The sequence below is a fragment of the Eurosta solidaginis genome, chromosome 2, assembly GCF_040869045.1.
Source record: "Eurosta solidaginis isolate ZX-2024a chromosome 2, ASM4086904v1, whole genome shotgun sequence".
NCBI classification, from domain to species: domain Eukaryota; kingdom Metazoa; phylum Arthropoda; class Insecta; order Diptera; family Tephritidae; genus Eurosta; species Eurosta solidaginis.
In genome coordinates this window covers 3,948,343-3,967,844 of record NC_090320.1, presented here as the reverse complement: position 1 = coordinate 3,967,844, position 19,502 = coordinate 3,948,343, and the positions used below count along the sequence as shown (strand labels likewise).

Sequence of the window (19,502 nt, the reverse complement as noted above, 5' to 3'; positions counted from 1 at the left end):
GTACGTTGCTATGTATGTCTATGTGCTGGGAACGCGTAGCTCGAAAGTTGGTATTAGCAAAATCTCAAACAAGCGCCATTCGTAAGTTTGCGCAAATGTTTATGAGTTTCTGTTTGTATGCACGCAAAAAACACAACACGTCGTGCAGAGAACAGCAAGTTGAATCAATACAATACAATACGTACAGGTGTGATATACATACTTGCTGTGGCCTGATTGCAAAAAGTGTCAGTTTCTCTGCCTACCTACACCCGCGCTTGTGATTTGGTAGTTGCAAGCCCTTGTGCGCCTATGAAATTTTGTTAACACGCAGCTTACAAATAAAGTTTATTGCGTTTTCATTCAATTGGAAACATGCAACAAACAAATATATTACTTACCTCAGATACTTTTTTGTATACGAATGTTTGGGTTAAAAGTGCACGTAGAAAAATTTTACACTCCGTTACCACAGCTGATGAAGTCAATACAACCAAATTAATATGGTTAAGTTGTGTTAAAGAATCTTCAGCTGGGAATTTAATAAGAAAATGCTTAGGCTTCAAATTTTTACTTTAAAAAAGTGGACTTATAGTCATTGGCTTTTGAAATATTAGCAGGGATTTTGTAGTTTATAGTATATACGTGTTAGGTATGCCTTTCAAAAGAGGACCTTAAGTCCACAGTCTCAGAAGTTTCGAAATCGTTCATGAGATGCTAGGATCAGTATTTTAATGAGGTACCGGATACATATCCGTCAAAGGACCATAATCATTGATAATACTCACTTAAACCTTTGGAGGATGTTCTTTATCGCTACGAAAAGTAAAGATTACTTCCACTGCTACCACTGCTAAAAACTGGGCGCAAATTCAAAATGCCATCGACAAGGCATCTAGAAAGGTTTGTGTGCTATGTGGGTTGATGGCAGCTTTTGGAGAGATAACAGAAAAATTAAAAAAAGATGCATATGAAGTACATCATTATATGGTTTCAAGCTGTGAGAAATACACGCTTCGGAAGAAGACTTGCGATTGTAATAACTTTAATCGAACAGCAGCTTTGTGAGTAGTCACCGCTTATCGCGCCGTGCCAGAACCAGCTGTACGAATTAGTACCGCGTCAGTCTACCTCGACCTGGAGAAAAGAAGACAATGGTTAGCAAATTAGTCGACGTATCAAGAGCATGAAAGTTTCTAGCTTAAGATAAAAGCGTTAAGCCTGGGGCATGAAGACTGTGAAAATAAATCAAGTAATCACTACGTTATCAGGGTACTCTCAGAGTATTCTCAATAAGTTTGTAAAATCCGCAATTAGTGCAAAATATCAGGAGATATGCGTGAGGACAGTAGAAAGCTTTAAAAAAATTATGCAAGTATGTGAACGTCCTGAAACAAATCGAAAAGGGGATAATTTTCTAAGACACTAACATACAGTTGCTAAACTGGCAGATATAGACTTCTTTATAATCTCACCATAATACTTTCTTAGATGTCCCCTTATTTTTCTGCGTAGTGCAAACGGATTTGTGCATTAGACAAGAAATTTATACCTTAATATATAAGTCCATATCTAATTCCAAAACGTATGTAAAAATATTTCGATGCGGTTTATATGCAGCGATAAAATATTAAGTGCTACGTACTTCCTTTAATTAAAACTTAGGTCATTTACCCAAAACTATAGTATGTATGCTTTTTTATGACAAATATTGCACTGCATACATCAATGCTACGACACACTTTGCATTTGCCTTCATTTTCCCCCTCGACAGCGATTGTTACTTAGTGGGCCAGAAGCAGTCTCGATTGGCCACTTAAAAGCCACAAAACCCAGTCAAGTAATAAAACAGCTTGGCGTAGTCAACGCAGAGAATAGTGAAAATATAACCGACTGCGAATACACCCATACCAACATAAGTAATTTAGGCTGTGCAGATAATAAAATTACAAGTAAAAACAACATGCATTAAGATAGCAGTTATAACGCCAAGCTTTGCAATTACAAAAGTATTTACATGGGCAAAATGAAAAACTAACAAATGAAATTTCATTAAGGCTACTGCAAGAAAGCGCAAAGAAAAAGAGAAAAAAAAAAGTTGTGCGCAAAAAAGTGTAAAGTGAAAATTCATGCAAATTAAGGAAACCACCGAGCGTTCGCAGTTCAATGGCCTGTGGTAGCAGACTGCCGCTTACTAAGCTACGACGCGCCTTAAAGTATGCAGCGTTTTCTTTTCGCTTGCATTTTAACAGATTTGAAAATGTTTTAATGCGCACAAAGCTCTCAACAATGTATTCAACAATTAATTAAACAATAATAATACCCCTTAAACCACTTTACCATTATTACGAATGTGCCTGCGTTTGTATATTTGTATGTTGATGTGAAAAAGGCCTGGCACTTTATGATAAATGCAATTAAAACGATGGCAATGTTTATTATTTTTACGTATAAAATCTGCTGTCACAAAACAATAGTTTTAAATTTTCTGCAACATCTCCCCATGGTTCACAAATTTTAATCTCAATTCTTATTTGCTATACAGTTCAAAAATATATTTTTTCCTTTGATTGTGTTGACGCCGCAAACTCGCTTTGTTCATTTAAATATTCTCTTGTATAAACTCTTATGCCTTGCACGTTCTTTGCTTGAAGTGGTGAATAGTGCAATAAAACAAAACAAAATAAAAATGAGTACTAAAACTAAAAAAAAAAAAAAAAAACAGTGTAGAGGAGGGAGGATTTGCAGGCCGCATGGCTGCGTGTGTTTACCTCTAAACTTGTAAAGCATGATAAGCCTGCTCTCAACTCTACACGCCAATTCATATGTAAATTGTAACAAATACAACAAAACAAGAATTTTAGTGTTGAAATTAAAATGGACACTCGTACTGTTTGCCATTGCCATGTCGCAATTTGCATAAGGACTCACACAAAAAATTGTTTTACTACGAAAGAGAGTAGGCGAAACAGTAAAATTGTTTACAATACAACACAATGCTCACTGTAGAATAACACACATATAAACGTAAATACACACACACAATATGCAAGCAAATGGCCTACAGCTTACACACCCCCAGCGTGTTAAGTCAAGCAAACATTTAAGTGTTTACTCAAAAAGTGCACAAGCTATTCTTGGAAGAGATTTTTTTTATGTACATACATGTATATTGAGAAGAAGAAACAATGGGTGTATAGAAAATTAAGTGTGTGCTTAGTTTTCTTTTACTTGTAAAAACTTTTTCTACTATTGGATTTCTCACGCTAAGCAACTTTTTCCAACAATTAAACAAATAACGCAGGCCGCAAAATTTAAAACACAAATATAAGCTTTTTTTTTCTTTATGTGATGATATCAAATCGATAGCTTTTTGATGTAATTCGATAGATTTTCTATACATTTCGATAACGTTGTGATAAAAAAAAACTTTCTGACTACAAATCGATAACCTTCGTATGCATATCCATAACTTTCTGACAACATATCAATACATTTTCGATGGAAAATCGATAATTTTGCAATAATACATCGATAAATTTTCGATTGCAAATCGATAAATTGTGACAACAAATCGATAGATTTTTCTACAGTGAACCGATTACTTTTCGATAAGTAATTGAAAAGTTTTCGAGAATAAATTTCTTATAATATTTCTTATATAATATTTTAGAACGCAAATTAGATGGGTATTGCTGAGCTCTTTCAAAATTTACCCGGCCCATTCATTACCAGCCCAATTCGGAATAGAGTCGTCTATCCTCTACATTCACTAAAACTTCAAAAACATCATTCAATGCTTGTGCCCAAATGTATATCTCAATTTACCAAGGATCTTGAACTTAGTTTGTGACTTAAGTCTTTCCTAGACTAGGATTTTTACTTTTCTATGTATCACTTGCTCTCTTTTGCGCAAAACAATGCATTTTCCTATTAAACTGGCGTCAGAAATTTACCACTTTAAAATCAATGTGAATATATTTTCTTTGAGCAAATTTAACACTATGCTCATTATTGAAATTGAATGCAAAAATCTTATTAACGGGTGGGGAGCGTAGTCGTAAATGAAAGTGTGATAATTAGTGAATCAAAGTTCTTTGATTAAAAGAAAAAAAAAATGAAAAGCATCACAGAATTCTTGAAAGAAAAGCTCATAAAAAAGCTACAAAATGCTGAGATTTGAATATGTTTTCTGTAATTCAAAGCTCATAATAAGATAAGCTGTAATGGCAGCGTGCTCCGCCTACCACACCGAAGAGCCTGAGTTCACTTCCCCGGCAAAGCAACAGCAAAATTTTATTAACAAGGTATTTCTATTAGATATATGGCATCAAAACGGCTTTAAATAGCTACTTGGGCGACCAGGGTCGCAGCCATTTCACCTACTACCTTTTCTATTAGAAGACAATTTTTCTAAGCTGGGTCGCTCTCCGGCAACCGCTCCGAGTGTATTTCTGCCATGAAAATCTCTCAGTGAAAACTCATCTGCTTTGCAGATGCTGTTCGAAGTCGACATAAAACGAGTAGGTCCCGTCCCGCCAATTTGTAGGAAAAATTATAACGGATCACGACACAAATTCTAAGAGAAGCTCCTCCTAAAATCTCTTCGGAGGTTATCGCGCCTTATATTTATTTTATTTGGGATTCTTTTGTATAAAACCGTTGAGGCAAATTTTGAAAAATCCCACTTTGAACTGCTTATGTTTTTTCTTTTTGGAGTTTATTTTTCTCTTTAGAAATTTATTTAGTCAGAACATATGTAAATGAAAAAATGAATTAAACTTAGTAATAGAAAAGAAATTAAAAAAAAATTATTAGAAATTAGCGTTTTTCCAATCCCTTTTTAAAACCAAGGCATCACTGTGATGCATTTGCATGTCGTAAACATAGTTGTGTGGGTTTTTTATTCAACCGTTTTAAAAAATGAAGGTATCACTGTGACACAATTGCAGATCGTAAAATAGCTTGTGTTGATTTTTTTAAGCCACCACAAGACACAGCAGGTAGAATTAAAATTGCGCCTACCCAAAAGTTCGACCCAAAGGGGGGGACATCAGAATTCGTTTTAGAGGTATGGTTCCTTCGGCAAAGTTTCTTATTTTTATCCCTAGAATACGATTTTCATAGAGCAATGAGTGATTTTTAAATCGACCCGCCCTAATACTCTCACAACATCCATAAATAATCATAAATTAATCTGTTTTCATGTGTGCATAACTGCGCTGCTAACCGCAAAATACATAAACGCGCGTATACGCCATGGCGTACTTAGTGACACTCTGGACCAAAGCTGTTATGTATGTAGCTAAACGAAAAAGATGTGTATGAGAACACTGCGATGAAGTTAATTAAATATTAATTTCACACAAATCATAATAAATTATACCGCAATGTTTCGCGAATAGAATCTTAAACTTGCACGCACATATAAACAAAAATAAAATGTGCTGGGGCGAGGTAAATAGGGAAGGTGTGCAGCGTAGACAGTAGAAAAGGCAAACATATAATTATTATACCAAATGGGTAAAGGGATATGTATAGAGGTGAAGATATGACAACAGCAGCGTGTTTAAATGTCTTATGCATGTATGTACAAAATTAATTGTCTTGGAAGCAATCGATCATTGTAATAATCTCATAAGTGAAAACTGTATAATATTAACTCTTTGCTCTCCGTAAATATTAGGCAAGAATCGTTAAATATGAGCTTAACCCCTAACGGGTTAGGGGGATTAGACTAAACGCGCGGCAGGTATGTATGCCAGTGGTAAGGGGCGACTAGGATGCCCAAAAAATATAAGTGGTTTCCAGCGCAATTTATGCCTTCCACAACCCAATTGTCAAGCTCACCTACCCATGGTGAATCATTTTTGTTTTGAGCCTAGGATTTGCCAACCCCAAGTTCCTCATTTAACTAGGAAGTGCGAGCGGTATGGCCTAGAAGCTTCAGTGTGGTCATATTTAATAACTTTCGAGATGGTCGGACTAGTACCTTAATTCATTCCGAGTTAACCAAGTTAGCACCTAAAAGGAACTACTCTTTAACACGAAAAATGCATAATAAAAATTGTATTCGTGAGTTGTAAACGTTGTTTCTCTTAGCTATAGCCGAGTTAACATATATATTGTAATTCCCTAAGCTTATAAGCTTTTCTTTTCATATAACGCACAATGGCGATAATAATAACAATAATTCGGGAACATAATTTCCGCCTGATTTTCATTTTGGCAACACAATACAGCCAACAAAGCAAGTAATATGAAAAACGAAAAAAATTAAACATAATATTAGCGCTAGCAAAGAAAAACGTGAACAAAAAATAGTAATAAATGGAGTACGACAGTAGAAATTGTTGTGAACGCATCATTGAAGTTAAGTGCTGCTCAATAAAATAAAATTAACAACGTTGCGATATCAGGCAAAAGACAGCGGGAGGTAGGGAGCAAACGCTACAGCGGGATATTTACAAAATAAATGAATATACACAAAACCTAGAATGTATGTTAGTAAAGGATTTGGTTCAAAATATTTATAAATGTATGCATGTGTCTGTGTATCAGTTAACACGATTAAGAAAACCGTTAAAGTAGACTTCAAAGGAATTCAGTGAGTCTGATGAAAAACATATTTCACTACAATGATGAATATGCATCTCTCAAACTGTTTAAAAAAAATTGGAATAAAATACATAACTCATTCAAAATAATATTCACCATTCTAAAGCTATTGTGATTTAGCACGTTACGGGCCCAGTTTGTTTTTAAATTATTTAAAGCAATCTTGCAAAGAATTCTATCCATTAAAAAAGAAAAAACTATAAAAAAGAAGTAAACATTAAGCATCTGAGAACTTCAGTGGAGTGCGCTCAAAAACCTTATATAGAAATTATATATTTAGACACATTTTGCTTTTAAAGTAGAGGTAGCACTACTCTAAAAGAAATGGTGCTAGTATAATCAACAAATCGGTTCTGTTGTTCTTCTTGACTTAACGGAGATTCCGTAAATTGATCGAGTTATGGTTAATTCGACCGAGTTTTTTGTCAAGCGAAGAAATTAGTTTAGTCATTTCAACAGAAGAGAAATTGTCGCTCTTAAGTTAACAAAATTCTGTAAAACTGACAGATGCCTAATCAGTCTAACTGATTTTTTTGTTAACACAACTGATCTCATTGGTCATTTCAACAGCGATCAACAATCAATACATGAGCAAATTTCAAAGAGGTTTTACGCTCACTGTGCTCTCTACTTTGTACTTATGTATGCTGTGTACTATATATATGCACATATTTACGTATGTATATGGCGGCCGCCGTGGTGTGATGGTAGGGTGCTCCGCCTACCACACCGAAGACCCTGGGTCCACACTCTGGGCAAAGCAATTAGAAGAAAATTTTCCTAAGCGGGGTCGCCCCTCGGAACTATTCGGCAAGCACTCCGAGTGCATTTCTGCCATGAAAAGATCTCAGTGAAAACTCATCTACCTTGCAAATGCCGCAACATAGGTACTTTGGCACAAAGCTGTCGCAACAACTTTTTTTGTTCATTTGACTACTAAAACGGTCAATTACGAATCAACGATTTGTGCGCAGTTGATTCAACATCTTGTTGCGATGGATAAAAATTGACATAAATTTCGGTTGAATTGATCCGTATTTCGGTTGATTTTACCAGTTTTTTCTTTCAGTGTAAGTACCCGCAAATTCCCATGTGCCACCACACAGGGATGCCATGTAAGGACAATGTCTACTTTTGAAATGGTGGGCTCCCAATATAAGAAGGACCTGTACCAGTTTGCCCTCAATCTCTTCTACAGCTTACAACTGGTAACTTTAACGCTATCAGCGCACTACGGCCGCCGCTACCCATTTCCATTAATTCAATTTAAAATCACTTATTGTTCATTAAATAAGTGAGTAGTTAATGTAGCTGCATAATCAGCAACCAACCTTCTATTAACTCAGAACAATTTAATTTTGCCATTCTCACATACATACTGTATTTGTATGCATGTGTATGTGACATTGCATATCAATTCGCTCAAACTGCCAATTAAGCATATTATTCACTGAAATTTATATCAAGGGCATTGTATGGTTGGTTTGTGACATATTTCATTTTGCGAATTAAGTGCAATTGCTAATTGTGATTCAAAGAAACTCAAATAATAGTTTGCATAAATATTCAAAAGGGGTGGGAATGTGTGGGGTAGCGGTGCATACAATGTTCATATTTATCCAAGCATAAATTAGTAATAGTTTGCAAGGAGGTTTGTGTAATTAAATTAAGTAAATAATAAGAGTCGAATGTAAGTAAATATACGAATAAACAAAAAGGCAAAATGAGCAGTAAATATAATATTAAATACTTAGAGCAGTTAAAGGACAAATTGTCGCTAATTTATTGAAGGCAAATCAGACCAACATGCATTTGTACACATTTGTATGTGAATAAAATCTAGTCATAGACGGAATACAGTTGAGTATACCTGCAAGCTGTAGTGAGGCATGGCCCACCTTAGCTACTTATTATACTTGAGTGGTCATGAAAATGTCAAGCAGTGCTACATTTGCAAATGTTATGATCTACATATGTGTATGTGTGTATATGCTAACATATGTTTTGTGCAATACAATTGAAACATACGAGCAAATATATGCATTTTTTCTTATTTGCTTAGCGGATATTGCAAACAAATTACACACATATGAATATGCTCGGATAACTACTTGAAGCTGCATTTTGCTGTATTAACATAATTATATATGGGTCATTCCATCTAAATCAATCACTCAGTTTAGTTGAATTGTAATTAATGCATTGCTCACTGCATTGTGGTGTTACTTTGCGTTATATAAAGGACCACCTGCAACTTCCGCCTTCTCTTTATCTTGCCCAATCACAATGGAAGGCTTACAGAGTAAGCCTCAAGGGATGTACAATTTTCGGCCAACTCATCCGCTTTTTCATTTCGTCTATTCACATTTGTCCTGGGACCTAATGTAGATGTGTGTATCTCCGTATCCAGATTCTTTTCGAGAATGGCTAACACTAAAACATACTTATAGAGGTAGTATTATGCAAGATTACTGCCTTAAGTGCTGCTTGGCTATCACTACAAAAGCTATTGCAACTGAGGTTTAAGCTACTTTTCCCAGTGTTTTGTTACTTTTGCCCGAAAACCCATAATCTGGCAGCTTGTAGGATCGGTTTATATCCTGATAACCACTATATACAGCAGGGCCTACTCTTCTTATCCCTTTGAAAGCATAGATTTTTGTTTTTGTTGTTGTTGTAGCGATTAGGATACTCCCGAAGGCCTTGGGGATTGTGATCGATATTGTTGGTCCTTTGCGGGATGCAGATCCGGTACGTTCCGGTAACAAAGCACCATAAATGTACTAGCCCAACCATCTTGGGAACGATTTGGTATGACCACATGAAATCTTCCAGGCCATACCGAGAGAAGCTATATATTGCGCTTGCAACCCCTTGAATAAATCGGTGTACACGTGTAATGCCTCGTCTGCAATTTTAGCACCCTTACTCCAACCATCCATTACTATTGCGGCTCTAGAAACAAACAAAGCAAAAACAAAACAAGCACTACATAGTATAGAATAGGATCTAAAATCGCTGTAAATAGCTAATTATAAAGAAGGAAGATAAACCCAACGTACAGCCAAGCATTATTTTACATACATAAGTTACCATCGTGGCCTTCTTCACTCTCTCCTCCACATTTAACTTAAACGACTACTTACTATCTAGAATTATTACTAGAAATTTTATGGAACGTTTCTTCTGCAAGGTCACCCGTCCTAGCTAAAGCCTAGTCCAATTTGGGCTATTATAACTCTTACCAAAATCTATAAGAACTTTTATGATTGAACGTACAATTTTGAAGTCAAACATTGAATAAATTCGATAAGTTCATCACACTCAAATTTTCAAAGGACCTTTCGTTCTAATAATTAAAGAATCTATTTGCTATGAAATAACCCATATAAAGCTGAACATTTGTGATATCGTATTGTGCCAGATATTAGCAACACTAAGGGATACTATCATCTCTAAGCCAATACTAAGCAGTGACTTGTATGCACATCAATTAATCAAACATTATGTCTATACATATGTCCATACAAGCAGCGGAGAGCAACGTACATGTTATTGTGAAGACTTGAATAAAGGCCATTTTTCAGTTTAGTGATTCGAACGTTAGAAGAAGGTTGCAAATAAGCGGAATTTCAGTAAATTCGTTACAGCATAAATTGAAAAATATTGACTTTTTTGGCAGCAATAAAAAGCAGTATTGGTAGGGAATGAAATTTATGACCAATACACACTCATACATATATTTACGTGAATAATGCATGTAAATGCATAAGTAACATATGCAAATACATAAATAACCACAACTCTCTAAATAATTACGGCAGCACTGCAACATAAATAACTGCCAATATGCAATGTTAACTTTAAAAGGTTACTTTGACATCAGACATAAGAAATAATGGTGTTACGGAACTTCGATTCCAAATTCGATATATCAGAAGTTTTGATTACTTTCGGGAATTGCTTCATTTGTGGTTTAGAGTATATGTCTGCAATGGAACTATAGCTTGAGAAGAAGCACCTTTTTATTTTGATCTCCACTCTAAAGAGATTTTTCCTATTATTAGTTTCAGATATTTGTACTAAAAAATTTCGCAGGCTTAGCCCAATATCTAGTTATACGAAAGTAAGATAGGTGAATTAAATAAACTCTTTTAATTTCTTTTTTGTACAAAATTTATTCTAGATTTTTCAATGGATGCCTCTTTAAAATGTTGCCAAGCCTACAACATAAATAAAACAGACACATTCATCACTCATATTGAAATTAATTGCACAAAAAACAAACACAAATAAAAATATTTGTCTGCTCCACTTTCATCAATTAAGCACAACGATAAATTTTGAAATAGCAAAGTAAGCCGCATTGCGGAGCACCACACTAAACTTAATTTTGGCCTATTCCTGCAACGCAAATAAAAAGTGGACATAGCGCGTTCATTGGGTCAGTAATGAATTGCGTTGAATTCGCGATTGGTTACTTGGCGGCTTTGTGTCGCTTCAATGGTTTTTAGGGGCGAAAATTTGTGGCACTTGCACTTTCAGTTCATGCCCTTTTGGCTGATAAATATAGAGCTAATTTTTTTCACTTTTTTTTTAAATTAAACAAACACAGACAAGCTGGCAACTAACGAGAAAGAGCATAATAAACATTGAAAATATAGATCATGGAGTGAGTGTGAGTGCGCGTTGCAGGCAGTTATAGCTCGGATGCTGGTTGCAAAGCAAATACAAGCGTGATATGTATGTATGTGTATATGAGATTGCTTAACCCAATTATTTCAATCATAATATAGACGTTTTTAAAGGCCTGAATGCTGAAAGCCCTGCGGCCACTTTTTTCTCTACGAAATAGGCCAACATGTTATTGTTGGCATATAACTTAAGATCAGCACATATTATAAAGATTGCTCGCGGTGAAATATTGTTTAAAGAAGATGAATGAATAAATGATAGATATTGCATGATTACAAACAACGCTTTATATACTTTTTTTTACTTGGCACGCCTGAAAAATCCCTTTTATTTACTTTTACAAGGAATCACTTAAATGTTCATGATTCTTTTTAAGAGCGTAAGATTATCTCTAAGGCTTGAGTTTCCTTTTCATAGTTCAATTTATTCAATTAAAGCTAAATATATTGGGCTTCAAGCATATAAAGTGAGCATTTACTCAGATATATAGTTTTTAATAAAAACAACAACATGTCCTGGCAGTGACCGAGTGTGTATTTCAACAGTCCGATCATCGCAAAAATGCGTGTTCAAATCTCACTTCCGGGAGAAAGGCTGTACAGAAATTGTTAGCAGACGTTGCGTTGTTTAAATTTTTCTCAATTTTTAATTCAATATGCATTTAATAATCGGGATATGCCCGCTTTACAATACCGACTAGCTAGCATGGAAAGTTAATGTTTTTTCTACTCAAAAAAGAGCTTTTTTCATTCAATATAGAAACAGAATACTCAACTTTTATTCGGAAAATCAAATGGAATTAGTTAAGTTAGTAGCACGAGTTCGGGGTACCTTTGATTGCAGGGAAGCGAGTAAGAATTGAAGTTACCTCAGATTATCTGGACGCTAAATAGCATGCGGATTGTAGGAATCTTGAAATTTTTAGCAAAAACACGGTATTCTGTCACCCATAATATAGACCAGAGAGCTAGCATTTCCAGATATTTGGCTTCTTGGAAACTTCTCCAACACATTATTCAACCACACCTACACATGCTTATATAGCAGACGATGCTTTGGTGACCGGGATGTCCCAGAAATTCCCGGTGGTAATATCAAATCTTCACCATGCTAATCGATTTAGTACTCAATGGTGCTGTTTTCTGGAACGTGCCGTAGCATAATCCAGAAAAGGGACAGAAATGTCGATCTAATAACCTTATCGCTACAAGTAGAAGAGAAAGGAAATTATGGAATCTACTTCTTTAATTTAAATTTTCGTATGTTTTGTATAATACCCTTGCCTTCCAGGGTATTAAATACCTCCATTTACGTGCTTGTTTTAACTCCCCTTTTTTTAATCGAAGTATCTGATATCAAATAGCTTCAGCTGGAAAATTGGAGTTAATCCTAGCCTTTTTACTGAGTAGAATTGACTATCATTTGGACAATGATTTCTCGGCCTTCTCCAGAGAGCAAAAGGTACCGAATTTATTTTAAGAGCGATAGCTTTATCTGTCAGCCGTCACTGTATGGTGGATTTATTTCACGTGATTTTCTTAACAGGCAACAAGCATTGAAACTAAATATAATCAGATGTGTGAAGGATTATGAATTCAAAGAGTTTTTATGTGAATCATATGAATAAATTTATAAGTAGGCATTTATTGCAGTGCAGATCTTTCGGTCCCACATTCATAATTTGAGGGCAGTCTTTAAGATATTGGTTAGATCACGAACGCTCGCTTACGACGGAGTCTCTAGGCAAGAGTTGTCAGAGTCGTATTTTAATGATGGCCATTGCTTAAAATGTTTATCCTTCTGCTTTGCGAAGCAGCCTCACAAGTAGTCGATTTGCTGTGTACCCTCAATCACTTTCTCCATTTAAATTAATCACCTGTCCTTACTAACCACTTCACAAACTGCAAATACATTTTTCTATAACAATGCAAATTCGTCTTGAATTAAAAATTGAAGAGACTTTTAAAGAAAATCTTATAAGTAGAAGAACTTGAGTTGCACTCGTTGACGCTTGAGTGCACTTCAGGGTAATTTACGTGCAACACAGCGCACAACACAAGAGCAAAACACTCAAAATTGACTGGGTTGCGCTCGGAGCCTATTATTTCATGCAATGCGAGCAAAAAGATAAAGCTAAAATCACGCTCAAAGGGATAGAAGGGTGACATCTAGAACTCTTTTATTATAAACTTGTATGTGTATGGCGCACAACAAAAGATGCCAGACAATGACATAAAACACAATCACGCCCACGAATAATATACACTAGCAATATATATTTATGTATGCATTTATATTTACGTTTTTATTTTTCACGCTTGCACACTCACATGAAACAACAACGACATAATAAAATAGCAACAAGTGCTGGAGGAAAGTTCAAAACTGTTAAATAAAATAAAGTGACAAAATGTCACGCTGGTGCACGTTGTCACTTTTATGGCAAAATGCCGTCTTCCACTCTGGTCAGATGGTACCGGTAATGTTTGGAAGTTTTCTTTCTGGGGTGCCGTACTTACTCGGTTGGTTGGCGCACTTGACAGCGTTGGTTGTGTCTACTTTTAAGCGCTCGTCTGCAACTTAGTGCAACTTTTGCAATTTATCTTAACTTTTATGTGACAAAGAAAATAAAAATAAAAATGATTTGTGAAGTTATATAACTTCATATGTGAATATATTCACAACTGCTCTTGAGAACATACGTATTCCCTTATAGTTCACAATGGGTATGTGCTTGACGCGTGACATAATCAAGTACAATTCAAGATTTTACTTCTAATATGCGCTATGGGAACTTACGGAAATGCAGTCAATGCATACAACTCTAAATAGGAGTGACGAGCAGCTGACAGTTTGGAAATTCTACGCTCACGGGTTGGGTTGTGAGAAACACTAATTTATATAGCATAATTGTTTCTTAAATTTTTTTTTATTTTGGTACTCACCTCTAGCAGTTAAATTCACATATATCCATAAAAATAGCCATGAGTATTTTGTTGTGGTGAATGTTGTTGGTGTTGAGCTAGCTATTAATGTTGTCAATGTTGTTAAAAATAGGCGCAATGTGGTGACAGCATAAAAGGCCGGCAATCGTATAGCGAGCGCTGCTGGGTGCGCTGTCGACGTGCTGGATGAACGTGCCATTGAGGAAGCTGTTGTAGACATTTCAAATTTTGTTGATGCGTGGCAAGCTTTTATTGTCGCCAATCGATTGCTACTTGCCACATGTTGCTGTACACCAATTACATTGTTGTTACAAGAATTTTTATTGCTGCTTTCATGAGAGTGGATGACTTTTTTTGGAAGTGATGCGGTGGCTGGCAATAAATGATTTTTTATTATTGATTTTATGCATGATGCTTTCGCTAGTTGTGCTACTGTAGATGCACAAGTAGGCGTGTTATTATGTGTTGCTGTTGCGTGTATTGTTGCTTCTTCTGTTGTTTTTGTTGGTGATCGTTTTATCTGTGCTTGCTGTGAATGTATGAGTGCACTCTTATGAAATTCTGTTGCATTAGATGTCACTACTAGTGCTAAATTTGTTGTTGTTGTTAGTTGTTCATAAAATCTTTTATTTATTAAATGATCTTCAAATATTTCTATATTTAGTTCTTTTCTTTTTCGACGTCGTCGCAAACGTCGTTTTTTACGTGTACACAGTCTTTCGTTTATATGGGATCGTCTATGAAAGCTGCCATTTGTTGCTCTATTATTGCTTCTGCTTAAACAGCTCTTTCGTATGTCTTTCCAGAAAAATCTACCGCGTTTACTGGCGTCGCTTCTGCTACGAAAGTAACTTTTCCTACAATTGCAGCTTTTTACGATACAACTATACTTAAATTGAGCTTTCACTTCGCACGCTTGAAGCTTTCGATCGTATGTTGCGCTTACATTATGCCGGCTGTATAGATTTTCTTTGTTCTTTACTTTTGCAGTTTGTTGGATAAAGCTCGTTTCTTTTTTATACCGCTCATATTCTCGCTCTTCTTTCATTTCGCGGCAGCTCCATGCTCCTCTATAGTCTAACTGATTGTTTATAATATGCGTATTGCTTATAATTCGTGCACCTACACTCATCTCTGCAGCTCTGGCCAAAGTGCTCGGTTTTACCAGCAACGTTTGGTAAAACGCATTTAATGTTTGGCACTGCCGCGTTTTTTTCGCAGGCCATAATGCTTTAAATCTTTGGTTAGTGTTTTTTCTACGTGTCTTACGCAAAAAGTGTAAGTAAGTTGTAGTTTGTTTGATGTTAGAGTTGCTTTTTTCAGCATAGTTATAGTAACTTTTACTCGTATTAAAATTTTGTAATATTAAATTTTTTACTCTTAAGTCAATTGTATGTTGTTGATCTTGATCGTCTCCGTCTTCGGTTGCCAACATTTTCACGCATTTGCGGGGGATTTTGTTTTCCTGTTTAAAAAGCTTTCCTTTCACACTGCAAAAACACTGTGCATTTGCCTATAGCAACGAAGCTTGGAGTGCTGATTGCTTGGCAGTGATTTGAGCTTTTAAATTTTCAAGAGGAAGCTTTCACTTAAATTTTATTTCAATCGCATTCATTCTCTACTTGCTCAGTTTTTTTGCCATATTGAGTTTGAATAAAATGCAGGGACAGTATTGAATTTTTTATTTAGTTAGTCTTGCTTTTTCATATTTCTTTGTTTTCTGCTGTGCCTCATTTTCTGCTCTTTTTTTTTTTTGTATTTTTACTATTTTATTATATTAATTTATATTATTTTTATTACAACCCAAGAGTGTTATGCTGCTCCTTTAGTTTCATATTCCATGCATTTTTATTTGAAGAGTTTTATTTATTTTGCTTATCTATGATTTATTTGTGCTTTTACATTTGCTGATTTTTTCTTTACACCTAATATTTTTTATTTAGTATTAAGTACTCCAAATGTGCTAATGTGTCGGAGTTATAATTTTTTGAATTTATAATTTGTTAATTAATTTGCTTAAGTTTCTTTTCGCGCTGATTTATTTAATGTAGTTATTGATTAATTATGGCAGTGCTCTGTACCATGATGACCTGCGATGAGCGTCGACTGAAAGAAAAAGGAATAATCTATTAGTTTTTATTTATTTGAGAACGTTTTATTGTCATTAATATTTAAAAATATAATTAAACTTAAATTACAGAATGGCATAAGATATTCTTTGAAGGTAGCATCATGATGTAATTATTTAAGATTACTCACCATATCACCCTATAATTTTCAAATTTCAAACCCCCAAGTTGTTCCCACAAATTAAAAGTATGGTTTATTTTCAAAACCCTTTAGAATGGTAATCTAATTTTTATATAATCTAAAAATTTAAACTTTTAGAAAAAAAATTGTTAGCCGAGTAAACTTATTAATTTCCGATAGTTTTATTTGTTCGCATTCATTCAGAGCTAGCTACGATTTAGGAATAACATATTTCACAAATTTCGAAATTAATTTACCCTGAGAAAAAATTTTACTATTCGTTCTGCAAGCTACTTCAATCTTATTTATGTATATACTAGCAGGGTATCCGGCGTTGCTCGGGTTGGGCAGATACTAACCTAAATAAGAAGGTGTATTTTAACGTATTCCTTTCCGTTACTCAAAGTCAAGCATTCAGTATATCAGATTTTATTGACCTTCTTCAAAATGTATGTATCTCCAAATTTTTCTCATTCTTACCCTTTATAATTTCCTTATCTCTCCATATTCTTTTTTTACACTCTCTATATCTCTCTCCTTCTTTTTTCTTAGACCCCTCATTCCTCTAATTTATCATTCGTTGCTTTATTTTTCAAATTTTATTTTGTCACACTCAACTCATACTCCAAATCTCATAACTTAATCAAATTATTTTAGCTGCACAATTTTTGTCTATCATCTCATATAGACAGTTATTTTTACAATGGAGTGCTTAAATTCAATAAAAACTTTTAAATCACTCAATGCAATAGCTTTAACTTTTTGTGAAGTCAGTGCTATGACCAGCGGTGGGTACCACTACATTTACACGGTTACCAAATCGAGAATGTGTTAATAAACACGAAGGTGTAGCGAGCACGAAAGCAAAATTAATTATTTATCTAGTTTGATTTCAATGCTTGAACGGTGAACATGTGTCACACGCACTCTTTGGTACTCTGTTTTAAGCGCGCGTGCGACACTTCCTCACCTTACGACCATCGAAATCACACTCAAAGAGCTGTCGTTGATTTTCACGAAGTAGCCATTGTGCTATCGCTTATCGTATACATATATAATCGCTTACAAGCCAACCTAATAAAACAGCACTGCGTTTTTTTAGCGCACGCAAACAACCGGCGTTTTTTGCCCTAACTCAAACAAGCATGCGTTGCGACAATGTAAAGCATGTGTGCAAACGTCAAATCTAAATGTCACGCAGCACAAAAATTGGAAATCGAGTTAGGTTTTCAAGCAGCAAATTCAATTTGAGTTGCTCTCATACAAGTTGTATGTGCATGAGACATTTTTGACAGAAAATGACTTGCGTGCGTTTATATTAGGTTGGCTTGTTAGCAGGTGCTCACGCCCACCCCGGGCTATGACCAAACAAAAGTTGTGCACTTAAGTACATACATGGCGTATGAGTAACTTTTACTGACGTACAAAAATTGTCGCACCACCCAATAGCGCACGTGAAATTGAAAAAAAAAATAATTTATTTAAAATTCTTAGTTTTGAAATATTAAAAACCTTCGTCTTGATCGAAGGAACCTATAGCCATGACGGTGATGATTGAAGATTGGTGATGATTGAAGTGTGGGAAATATGTTTCCATGGGGAATACATACACACACAGAATTTGATTTTTATATATATTGTTACAAATATTAGCAACATTAAGGAGTAATGTCATCTCTAAGCCGATGCTAAGCAACGACTTGTATGCACATAACCAAATTAACCATTATGTCTACACATATGTACGTACACGCAGCGGAGAAGCAATGCACAAACACCCGCGCATGAGCTGTGAGAGAAGCTATAACAATTGTGCATCTGTAGTTATAGCTGAGAAACTTTTAGCAGATAACAAACTAGTAGATTCTAGAACAGAACCGCCTAGAAATGTCAACGGGGAAACCAAACACTATAAAAGGCAGCAACAGTAGAAACGCGACAATCAGTTGTATTTAAGACGCTATGTAGCGAGCAATAGCAGTATTAATTTGAAAAGCAGTTTCATTTAAGCAAGCTATTGGTTGTGAAGTATCAGTGTTATTGTGAAGTACTTTAGTAAAGGCCATTTTGCATTATTAAATATTGGAGTTACTTATTCAACAGTTTAGCGATACGAGCGTTAGTAGAAGGTTGCGAATAAGGGGAATTACAGTAAATTCGTTACAATATAGATAATAGAGAGGAACATACAATTTGAAAAAGATATAAAATATCCCTTATAAACACCCTTTTAAACAACACGTCCACACATTCATACATAAAGTTGTTCCTCTTAAATTATCTATATTTCAAGCAAGAAAACTGGCTACAAATTGAATTGTACGATCGGACAAAAAAAAAAGTATAATTAAAAGTTGCATTGTTTGTATATGAACAAAACTAAATAAAAACAAAGGCAGCAACAGGAAAATATCAATAAATACAAATAAAACTTCCTGCTTCAATTTACATAGAATATGAATGCTTCGTTTTTATACTTTTCCTTTTTTTTGTATTTGTTTTGAAGTTTATATATGCGCTAGAGTTCATCATAAAAGTTTGTATAAACGAAAATGCAGGTAAAAATTGCAGGCTTGCTGCTGTATAACAATGAAAGAAGTTTTGTTGAAGGTAATGCTTTAGGCATTCGCATGTATTTGCTGTTTTTTTTGTAAAACAAATGCGGTAAATTTTTCAAAATTAAATTTGTTGTTAAAAACGCAAATTCATTAATGGCACATATTTAAGACTTAAAAAATGTTACGAAATTTATACTGTTACAATGTACTTTGAAAATAAAATACTGTAACTTTCTTATGAATAATATATCTTCTAAAAACATCTGAAAAGCAGCATTCAGTGAAGTAAATGTATTGTTACGTATACGCCATGTCACACCCACAACCAGAGCACACCTATTCAACATTCATATTCATAATTTATTTTTATCGCCTCTTGATTTATGGTTTTTACTACATGATCAGACATTTTTATGTGCATTCTTCCATTATTATTATTGTTATTATCATTTCCTGT

At 34.9% G+C, this 19,502-nt stretch overlaps 2 protein-coding genes across 3 annotated transcripts in view; one reads left to right on the top strand and one right to left on the bottom strand.

Annotated features, from left to right (window-relative positions):
* The window catches only part of rk (rickets), a 667,150-nt gene that overhangs the window by 190,124 nt on the left and 457,524 nt on the right, over nt 1–19,502 (top strand). The gene's annotated exons all lie outside the window — the stretch shown is intronic.
* Nucleotides 1–19,502, bottom strand: part of LOC137239138 (acetylcholine receptor subunit alpha-type acr-16-like) — a 283,317-nt gene that overhangs the window by 137,164 nt on the left and 126,651 nt on the right. Inside the window, exon 4 of the mRNA XM_067764102.1 lies at nt 14,238–16,343. Coding sequence (XP_067620203.1) covers nt 14,238–15,672 — 1,435 coding nt within the window. The 5' untranslated portion in view covers nt 15,673–16,343. The remainder of the gene's footprint in view (nt 1–14,237; nt 16,344–19,502) is intronic.